This window comes from Contarinia nasturtii, unplaced genomic scaffold, assembly GCF_009176525.2.
Source record: "Contarinia nasturtii isolate CC-2019 unplaced genomic scaffold, AAFC_CNas_1.1 Cnas_scaffold_864, whole genome shotgun sequence".
NCBI classification, from domain to species: domain Eukaryota; kingdom Metazoa; phylum Arthropoda; class Insecta; order Diptera; family Cecidomyiidae; genus Contarinia; species Contarinia nasturtii.
In genome coordinates, this window is record NW_022198211.1 from 1,410,706 (window position 1) to 1,421,933 (window position 11,228).

General features: G+C 34.5%; 2 protein-coding genes and 1 long non-coding RNA gene across 3 annotated transcripts; 2 read left to right on the forward strand and 1 right to left on the reverse strand.

Moving 5' to 3' along the window:
- Window positions 1-2,166: 2,166 nt before the first annotated feature.
- Window positions 2,167-2,613, forward strand: LOC116342617. The gene is made up of 3 exons (XR_004201266.1): window positions 2,167-2,266; window positions 2,339-2,431; window positions 2,525-2,613. It is a non-coding gene; the product is annotated as an uncharacterized LOC116342617 (long non-coding RNA).
- Window positions 2,614-3,535: 922 nt separating this feature from the next.
- Window positions 3,536-7,358, reverse strand: LOC116342574 (zinc finger CCCH domain-containing protein 14). The gene is made up of 6 exons (XM_031770248.1): window positions 7,148-7,358; window positions 6,718-6,937; window positions 5,219-6,647; window positions 4,649-5,154; window positions 4,318-4,572; window positions 3,536-4,237 (listed from the first exon to the last, which is right to left on the reverse strand). Exons 1-6 carry the CDS (start codon window positions 7,184-7,186, stop codon window positions 3,990-3,992), a joined length of 2,697 nt encoding a protein of 898 aa, XP_031626108.1. The 5' UTR covers window positions 7,187-7,358; the 3' UTR covers window positions 3,536-3,989.
- A 359-nt stretch (window positions 7,359-7,717) lies between these two features.
- Window positions 7,718-10,633, forward strand: LOC116342428 (dual specificity protein kinase TTK). Its single transcript, XM_031770035.1, has 8 exons — window positions 7,718-7,936; window positions 8,038-8,064; window positions 8,161-8,226; window positions 8,305-9,421; window positions 9,496-9,602; window positions 9,683-10,061; window positions 10,142-10,318; window positions 10,391-10,633. Exons 1-8 carry the CDS (start codon window positions 7,878-7,880, stop codon window positions 10,499-10,501), a joined length of 2,043 nt encoding a protein of 680 aa, XP_031625895.1. The 5' UTR covers window positions 7,718-7,877; the 3' UTR covers window positions 10,502-10,633.
- Window positions 10,634-11,228: the final 595 nt, after the last annotated feature.

Sequence of the window (11,228 nt, forward strand, 5' to 3'; positions counted from 1 at the left end):
TCAAAACAACAGTTATGTGTTTTGTAAAATGTAAAAAAAACCTAGGGGCTGGACACTCGGATAAGGAATCGTCATTTGTTTCGGATTCGTCGGAATAGTGGAATTTGGTTTTTAGCGAAACACTTCGTGTTTGATTTAACAATTTAATGAAGCAATTTTCATTTATTGTAAACATTGGAAATTAAATATTTTTTGTTGTACACTGTTAGTGGTTTTAGTATAAAAACTTCAAATTTTATACTCACACAGTATAACAATAGATTTATACTTGTATTAGTATAGCCGTAGTGGACGATTACACGGACATAGTATAAACATTACACTGCGATGTATACTGTGTCCGTGTAATCGTCCACTACGGCTATACATTACAAGTATAAATCTATTGTTATACTGTGTGAGTAAAACCACTGACGGTGTAATTGGTATCAAATTTATGAACTAAAATTATTTTAATTGTTTTACGACTTATGAATTTAAATAAGTTTATTTATAAAACTGTCAATACAGATATAAGTTCGTTAGTCGTGTTTTGACAGTTTCGAACAACGAACTTATATACGTATATAAAACATGTTGGAAATTTAAATATTAAAGAAGCGATGAGATGTCTGCTTAAAATGATAAAAAAATAAAATTCACGTATAGTTGGCGCTACATTCTATGTAATAAGCGTATACTTTCCACTTAGTCCGTTGCAACGGAAAACAAGTTTGCAATTTTGCATGGAATGCAGCGCCAACTATATGTGAATTTTATTTTTTATCGTTTTGAGCAATAAATCTATGGTTTTCTTATGGCTTCTTTGTTTCCTTTGGAAATCGTTGGAATAGTGAGAGTTGTAAGAATCGTGGATTTGCTGTATATTCTTCATTTTCAAACGATGTACAACCCCTAGAAAAAAACATTATTTACTAAATTTCGTAAAAACTTAACACATAACATAAGAAATTCAATACAATTTAAAATATTAGATCGTGATTATAGTTTCATTATATTCGCTTAAAATAAAAAAAATGATGGTGACGTGTACGAGGTAATTCGATCAATTTTAATTTGTTCTAGAAATGTCCAGTATTTCATTGCTTAAATTAATTGTGGCGTGTTGAAACACAATATGAATTTGTTTTTCTTGTGGAATAAACTTCATGAATGCATGAGTGGCAGTCTTAAGTGAATATCACCAGCAATCACAACTGAAAACAGATTCGTCCACTGAAAAATCGTACGTTATGAAAATGCGTGTTAAAAGACACGACCAAAATAAGGCAAAACACTTTCAAAGACTGTGGTCAAATTTGAAAAATGTGAGCAATTTTTCAGACAAATTTGACTATTTTGTCAGTAATAGTTATTTACATGGATTAAGATTTTTGCATAGCCGTTATGATGCAACCGTTCGGTAAGTGATTATTTTTGTTTGTATCATGTGCTTATGGATGAAATTTCAATTGATCGATGATATTTTAGCATGTTTTGGACTTTTGTGCTAATCACGTCTGTTACCACTATGACCATGGTTTTTGTGCACACATTTAAAGATTACTTGAATAGTGCGATTGTGTTCAACATTGAAACGATTGATTTAAGGAAAAATATAACATTTCCAGCCATTTCTATTTGCTTTGAGAAGGGATTCAACCAAAGGGCAGATACTACAGTAGTTAGAGAATTTATACAGACATATTATGCAGAACATGGGATTAAAGAACCCGATCAGTAAATCAAACAAACTGCTAATCAATTATTCGTTATTTAAAAGCCACTTATTTTAACAGTGAAGATTTTTACCATAATGTTTTGGATTATGTACACACTAACCCAGCCTTTCCGACCTTTTCTAAAACATTGGTTGCATGTAATGAAACTAACAGTACTTGTGGCGTAGACATTGAAACTATGATACGATTGGTTTGTTTGATTAAATGTTTGTACATTTTGAAAATAATTTAAAGTTCCATTTTTCTTTAGGTTCTTCCGAAGTGCAAAGGATGGATTTATAACATTAACTTCAACGGTTTGCACTATCACAATTGTGAGGATATATTCAAAGAAAAAATAATATATAGCGAGGGCATGTGTTTTATCGCTAACTCTATCTATTTCTAGTACGTATGGCATTTCCCGACTAATTTATAGAATTCAAATTTATTTTATTCCGTTTAGTGATTTAAATTGGAATAAATTGCCGTTAAATTATGGAGCGATTGAATCGGTTATACAATTTAAATTCGATTTACTTCAAAGGAAAGGCCATAATTTTTGGGTGAGTCAGACAGCATATCTGTATTTCATAGTATATGTTCAATTGTTCATAGATTAATTTTTAATTTTCAAGATTCACTTCCATAGTCCAGATGAATTTCCAAATACGGATAGTAATCGCCATTTTCATTTGTACGATGACGAAGTTCAGGAATTTTTAATAAAAGTAACTTTTGTATAAAATAAAATTTAACCAATAATCTTATGGGAAGACCCCACATCTTCGTAATTATTAAAATTATATTATTTAATTTAACAGACAACTCCAGTCGAAAATGCAAAAAATGTTCGGGATATTTCGATTGAAGGGCGCAATTGTAGATTTTCGGACGAACGATGGCCCGAAAATGCATCTTTTCCGTATAGTTTTGTTTCGTGTTTAATTTATACTCGAGTTCAGATTGATTTGGAGCGGTGCAATTGCACATTACATTTTGCACCAACTGAATGTAAAAGTTTTAATTTTAAATTGCTTTTTTATGATTCCAGTATGAATGATATCATTACTTGTTTAATTCAATAGATAAAAGTCAATACTGTAGCTATGAACAAATGAAATGCATTAAGGAACATGCAACTCAAAGTAAAGCAATTGAATATCATAAGCATGTGAAGCCATGCCTGTCTACTTGTACTGGTATGCATGTCGGTTTCAGCGGGTATGCGACATCTAGAATTAAATTAATTCTCTCTCATTTATTCAAATTCGATTATACTTGCAGAAAGTTGAGAAAGGAAAAACCTCGGCAAGATGAATATGTTCAGTACAATAGGAGTGACCCAGTGTCGGGTAACACAACAATTATAATTCGAGTTCTGAATCAGTCTCAAAAATTGGTACGGAAGCGTTCATTTACAAATCTTGATTTTGTCGTGACCATTGGAAGCATAATAGGACTATTTTTTGGTGCATCATATCTCAGTTTATTCGAAATTGTTTACATATGGCTCTTGCGCAGGTTTTAGTGACTAACAACGATTTTGGACGATAGCTAGCTAATTTTCTCTATTTTGCTTATTAAACTTTATATTAATACTATCGCACTCAAATTGATTTAGAAAATGTTAGTTGTTTGTGTTATGTGTAATAAGCAGATTTTCCAATGCAACAAATGATTTCAATTTAATTAATTTTTTATGGATTTCAAAGGTTCTTCATCAAAATAATAATAACAAAATAAATTAATTCGAAATATACAATAAAAAAACGGCGTAGTTGAATTTAATTGTTTCAGTTTTTATTTGAGCATACGCAAAATTAGGGTATATTTTAGTTTTATATATTGAAATAAGTATTTCAGTTTATTGATGATATAAATGGTTTTAGGTTTTTATATAAATTAAAAATTGATTCATTTTATTTCTTGTTTAGCTGATAAAAATAAAATTATTGTGCCTAAGCCATAAAATGCAATACATTCTGAATGTAACATTGAAGGTGGCATGATATAGCGTTATAGAGTCTCTACGGCATGATTTAAAATTCATTTATTATTTTAGAAGGAATAGATCGATACATGCTGGGTGAAAAGATTCGATTTTCTTATTTTTTAATCTTCTTTTGAAAATGATATCAATTACAATCTTTGAATATTAAATAAAAATCAAATCTAAACTAATAGTAAACCCACAAATACATAAGATGATAAATAAAAACAATTTTTCTTCTTCTTTCTAAATAAATTCTATAAATCCAGTAGTCAGTTGTAGCATTTGATTGCTTCTTAAACGGCTGAGGCAACCCATTTCAATTTATTTTTCGATGGCATTGATGTGTGATTTATCGGTATGGGTAAATCAAAGTGATAAAAGTTGCACTCGACTTTATTGGTACAGCTTTTACCAAATTTGCACGGTTTTGGATGGTAAAATTCGCACAATGTATTTGAACAATTCGGATAGAAACGACATAGTGTGGGCAGAGGAGTTGTTACAATTTTCTTATAATTGGTTACAGGCACAACGTGTGAAGCTGCAAAATGAAATGAGATAAAAAAAGAGAAGTGTTAGAATAAATAATAATAATATTGACTTTTTGAACAGTGAACTCACCTAAAGGAGGTGCAGCGCTCATGACTGGCGTATGTGTAAAATTGCAGTCGAGTCGAGAGCATGTTAAATCGAATTTACACTTTGGATGAATGTAGAGACAAACGTCACCGTATTTGCAATTTGGGAAGGCTTTGCACGGAGTTGTCGGGTGATAGTATTCACATCGTTCACCTCGTGTACACGATGGATAGAATTTGCACCGATCTTTTTTGGATAATTTGGTATCATTGGATGTCACCGTAATGGCACTGGAAACTAAGCACACGAAAACAAATTATTATTTTGTGAACTATTCAAATGGATTATATTTTATGCTTGATTTTAAACTTACGTGGTGGCAGATTATCGTATTTATTTTGGCTGTTTGTCTTCAATGTTCGCATTTTGGATGTGAATTCATTATTTTCACGATCACGTTCGCGTGATTTACTGCGATTATCTTGTCGGCGACTGTTCTCATGCTCTGCACTCTTTCTGTGCTCCTTTTCGCTGCTTTTACGTTCAACACTTCTTGATCGTCGTTTTTTCACTGGCTCTGAATCGGCTTCAGTCTCACGATCATTCATGTCAAATTTTATGGGCGTTCGTTTGCGTTTTAATGCTTTCGATGACATGTTACTGCTATTTTCAACCGCTTTACGCAATTCCATCTCATTTTCTGTCTCTGCTGATCGTCTACCTATTCGACTTGATATTGGCGTTCTCTTGCGTTCATCCATCTTTGAATCTGGATTCATGCGCGGACTATCGTTTTGTGGGATTTTTTTCTTTGCCGGAAAACCTAATGAATCCAATGTGACGACGAACTGTGTCTTTGGGCCATTGCCGTCTTTTGATCTAAATTTATATGAAAAATGAATTATTTAATTTGTTTGATTAGAAATTAAGAGGTTTGTTTTACCCATCACTGTGAATTGCTTGTGGTATGTAAACAAAGGCATCTTCATCGATTGAATCAGTTTTAACCGGTACATATTCTTCGTCTTCCACTGTACCGGCATTTTCATTTTCAACGACTTCAACTGTTTCCAATTCATCGTCACCGGCAATTTCAACCACAATATTTCCCTTTTGCAACTTATTACGAAACGATTTCGTATACAATTCCTTCGTATTTCGTTCGGTGTCCTTGAATTCACGTGCCACTGGTTTGGTTGCAAGTGCTGTTGATTTTTGGGCCTCAGCCACAGCACGCAATAATAGATTTTTACTGGCTTGTTTACTTCTCGGTATCAATGGTCTTGGTTTCACTTTAACCACGGAATTAACGGGTACCTCAATTTCATCTTCAACATATTCCGGTTTGGGCGGTGCAACAATCACACGAGAACCGATTCGATTGTTAATCGATGGTTTCTCTTCATTTCGATTAACTTCACGTGTTGTGTCTCGATTTGTTCGACTTCCGCGTTGTTCAATGTCACGTTCTCTTTGTCTTACTCGTTCGCGTAAATCTCTTGGTTCTTTTGCATCACGCGGCCGTCTCGTTTGACTATCTCTGGGCAATCGGCTGTCTCCTCGTGCTGAGCCACGTCTTGAATCCGAATTTCGGAGTGGGCTTCGTTCACGCACTTTATCCGTATCCGATCTCTTTGAAATGCCCGACTGTTCGGCGGTTCGACGATGTGCCGGAACATAAATCGCTTGCTCCATTCGACGATGTGCAGACAAACTTATTATGTTCTTATTTCGTTCTGTCTTTTCGCTTTTTTCCATATCAGCCTCATCTCTTGTTCCAAGGCGATTTAAAACCGAACCTTTTTTCGACGGTGACTCTTTGTCCGGTTGTTTTTGGTCGAATGTTATTTTCTGATGTATTTTCCCATCATGCGCCTTCGATACGATGGTTTCACTCGATTCATTGCTTGTGGCAGTTTCTTTACTGTTATTTACCAATTCAGCATCGAAATCCATTTTGTCAGCTCCTAAATTGAGAAAATCTTCATCCTCTGATTCATCGGTCATGTGACGTAGTTGTCGTTTTGCTTGATCGATTTTCTTTTGTAGTTCGGCCAATTCGGTGATTTCTTTGCGACAAACAACAGCACCAACCGCCTTCTTGGCAATCTCTGAAATTGTTGGAATATCAAAACCATCACCAGTGCTGCCGCCATTTCGTTCCGCCTTCTTAACGCTCAGCGGTGGTTCAATCACTTTTTTCGCTTTTTGAATTAAATGATCGGCAAATACGTCGGTAATTGAAGTTGTCGCTGGATTTTGAAGTGGTGGTGTCGTTGATCGCACCGGCGATTTATCTGGTGTTTTATCTTTTGCACCACGTTTCTTTGGTTTTAACTTTTTGTCACGTTTATCTGTCGATGACTTTTGAACTGTATGAGAATAGAAAAAAAATATTACTGATATGTCTCTGTATCTTATCGAAATGATCAAAGTTCATACCGTTCGATGGCAGTGTGACTTCTTCCAATTTTTCCAACACTTGATGCAACCAACTGACAAAGGTGTCTGTGTTCTTTCCTAAAAACAAACTTAAATCGCCAATCATTTGGTCTTTCGATCGCTTATTTGCTACCATAATCATAACATAATCGGGCAACTCATCATCAATGTATCCGGCAGTGCCTGAACCCAACTCAATGAGTTTTGCTTTTACAGCACTCTACACCAGAAAAGAAGAAGAAACAACAACAAATGAAAAAAATGCATCAATATCGATTTATTCAAAATATATCTGTGTCAACCAATCCACACACCGCTCGACAAGTAAATACAATCAATTGATTATTGACTGACAATGCATTCATCGGTAAGCGATGCAGACAATAGATAAACAAAAAATAAATGTAAAATAACAATTGATTGATCTTACCCTCATTTTATTTCCAACTTCGGAGCCCAAACCTTCCATTTTGGACGTAATATTTTTATGAAATTACACGATTTAAATAAAGTTTTTAAATTTAATCACTGTATTCTGGATCCACAGTATATGAATATTATGAACGTGAGTGAAGAGAAGTCAGTCAACAAATGTGTTTTTTTATTATTATGAAATAAATAAAATTTACTTGAGTTGACAAAAAACCAGCTCTTTCTAATACACTTTTAATAACTTCGACGTTTGACAGAACTGTAGTTAGGCATTTTTCCACCAGGTCGAAAAAATGGTGCTGACTTGATTACAACAATTAATGCGTTCACGGTAAAACGGCAAAAACGTATAACAAACGTCGTACGGAATTTATTTAATTTTTTCTCGACAAAAATTTGGAATCAATGACTAATTGTTCTATTTTTTAATTTTTTTTTGAAAAAATTAAAAATTTCCCTGAAAGAATATTAATTTTAAGAAGACATGTTTCGTGACTTCATACGTGACACGACATTTATTCAATGTGGGTTTGACAGTTTGCGTTGTGTTTTCAAAAGTTGTCTATTCGCAACTGTTTTTGTTCGATCAACTATACATATGTTGAATATTAACCATGCACATCTGCATTGAGATTTTCAGTGATAATAACTAAAAAAAATTGAAAGAAATATCAAATTTTACATTAGTTTGTTTCATAAAATTGTTGATTTTCGTCACCAATATCAAAATGGCATTTTCAAACTCAAAACGAGCGTCGGAAATAGACTTTCAAACACCACTTCGCATGTATGTAACATAACACCCCAATTGTTTACATTGTATTGACTGATTTTCGATTACTAAATCCGTTGCTTTATTTTTTCTCTCAATGAATCGTTTATTAACAGGTCGGTTTCGGAATCATTTACGAAAAAGTGAGTTACCAACATTGAACAAGTTGATACATTTCTTTTACTTTACAAGAAAAAAAAAATTAAAATATTTTTGTATACGTATTTCATTGAATGCAGAGATTTGTTGCCAAAACGTATATCCGAATTATCACCGCTCGAGTCATCCGATGACGAAGAACAAGGGTACATAATACTTATATTTTATTGAATTTTCAAACTATTTCACTGAGAAATTGTTGAATTTTTTTTTGCCACTTGAAGACTTCAGAATAATGCATTCTTGGATGAATCGTTCATTGAGTTGTCTGCGGAAAAATCGGCAAATGACAGTGAAAACAATCAAAACATTGCCAACAAGAAGCCAGATTCCATTTTTAAATTGGGTAGCCACATGTCATTGATCAATGAGAAAGGCGAATCAAGTGCGGAAAGTACGTGCAAACGTGATTCGGTTCCGCGTCAATTGAATTTCGATGATGCGGACGGTGTGGAAATTGTGAATAAGAAAGAACCAGATCGGCCAAAAATATCATTGTTCAGTAAAATCCAAACAAATGAAACATCAAAGAAATTGAGCGAATCGGTTGCAGCGCGCATTTCTGATGCATCACGGAAGCCAAAATCAGTAGAAGTTAAAAGTTCGGTGGACAGTTTGATTGGACCACTCGAAGCGGCCACCATTAAATGCAGCACCTTGGCACCATCATCCAAATCGAATGATGCCATCGCACAAGATCCAAAACTATGCACCGAACTGCAAACACCGAAATTAAAATCATCGTTGTCTGATGGGTTCAAGGATCAAAAACAAAATTCAGCCGAAGCGAGAGAAGATGAAACCCCATACAAATCATTTCATATGCCGGCAACGTCTACCATGCGTCGCGTACAATCATCATCACAGCATCGAACACTTTTATCGTCGGCCGGTCAATCGAAAAAATGCCGAACCGAATTGGAAAATGAGTTCAAATCACAAAAGGTTCTGTTTCGTACACCATCGGCCGTATCACGACCAACAATGAAAGTGATGAACCACTTAGGTTTGGACGATTCATTGAATTGTTATCGATCATCGCCAATGGTTAATCTATCGCCTGTTAAAGAGGAACAAAATAAAGGTGGAAAAGATTCGTCAAATGGACCAATCACCAGTGAATTGCAGCGATCAAATGATGACCATCGTGATACAAAAAGTGATGTGGCCAACAGCGATACAGCAAAACCAAATTCTAATGCCAACGAAACGGAGGAGAAAAAGAAAGTTATCACCATCAATGGCAAAGACTTTGTTATACAAAATAAGATAGGACACGGAGGTTCAAGCACGGTATACTTAGTGGAGCACAAACAAACAAGAGTCCCATGTGCGCTAAAGGTAATTAACTATTTTCAACTTGAGTCAATTTGCGGACACTTTTTAAAAATATTGAAAATTTATTTCGATTTTAGGTTGTTGACTTGCGAGGTGATCCGGGACTCATTGAAGGCTATATCAAAGAAGTGAAAATTTTAGCAATGCTTCAAGACAAAGTCAATGTGATTCGATTGTACGAGTAGTAAGTCATCGATTGAAAATGGGAAAACCATTTTTTTTTATTTTTAACGATTTACTTTTATTTGTTATTCTCGTTTAAAGTGCCATCATTTCATCCGAAAATCTTTTGTACATGGTGATGGAAAAGGGAGACTCTGATCTACGAAACATTTTGCAAACGTATAGCTCATCACTGCCACTGTATACGCTAATGGCTTATTGGCATCAAATGCTTGAGTCTGTCGCTTATATTCATAAAAAGGACATAATACATTCGGACTTAAAGCCAGAGAACTTCCTAATGGTTCGTGGTCGACTTAAATTAATCGATTTTGGAATTTCCAGTAAAATGGCAGTTGACGCAACCAGCATTATTAAACATTCTCAAGTTGGTACATTCAATTATATCAGTCCAGAGGCACTGATGGACACATCCACCGGCAACAGTCCAATATCGAAAAAACATCAACCCAAAATCAAAGTAAGTGTAAAACAGTAAACATTATTGATGGCATTGGAGACGAGGAATGGATCTTATTTTTTTTTTGTTCACCATTTTAGATTTCACCAAAATCAGATGTGTGGTCTCTTGGATGCATTCTGTATTTGTTGCTGTACAAAAAGACGCCATTTGCCCACATCAAAAATATTTACGCAAAAATGCAAGCGATTATCAATCCAACCAAAGAGATTGCATATCCAAAACTACCGAATTACTATCCGTCGATGTTACTCGAGGTAAAATGAGAATCAGCTGTTTGAATCGCATATAGACAAAGGGTTCATTGTTTTGTTTTGATTTATTTGCAGATGGTGCAGCTGTGCTTAAAACATAATCCAAAAGAACGAGCATCTGTAGCTGATCTACTGAAATTTCCTATTGACATGGTGATTCCTATTAACAAAAATTCGGAGATATAATGTTTATATTTTGCTCAATTTATATCCTCGAAATCTGAACAATAATAGTATTGAACTCGAAGTATTGTATTTTTTTAAGAAAAATCGTCGCTATAAGATATATAACTAACAAATTCGTTTTTTTTGCTTGGTGAAAGAGTAATTATAATTTATGTTATTGAAAATTCAATCTTTTTCATATATGCTTGTTTGATTGGTTTGAAGTAAATGGATGAAAAATTTCAATTGATTCTGAGAAAAATGAGAAGAACTTTTCATAAACATGCTTGTCTTTGTATCAGAAATGTCAGATCTGTAAAACCTAAAATAAATGGCATCAAATCAAAAAAACACAATTGAGTTTTATTTTTTATTATGTTGTTCTCATTTAATTTATTTGGAATGATCGAACTCTATTGAACTTGATGGTTTTCAGTACATTACATTATTGTAATAAAAATTCGAAGCAAATGACGAAGTTGCGATTTAAACTTATACACTACTAGTTGAAATTGTTGCGTAAATATATTTAATCGACTTCTTCGATGGTTGGGCCACCAGCTCCACCGGCACCTGGTGCAGCACCAGCAGCGCCTGGAAAACCTCCTGGCATACCACCTGGCATACCACCGGGCATACCGCCTGGAGCGCCACCGGCAGCACCATACAATTTGGTGATGATTGGATTGCAAACACCTTCGAGTTCCTTTTGACGATGTTCGTATTCTTCCTTTTCGGCCAATTGATT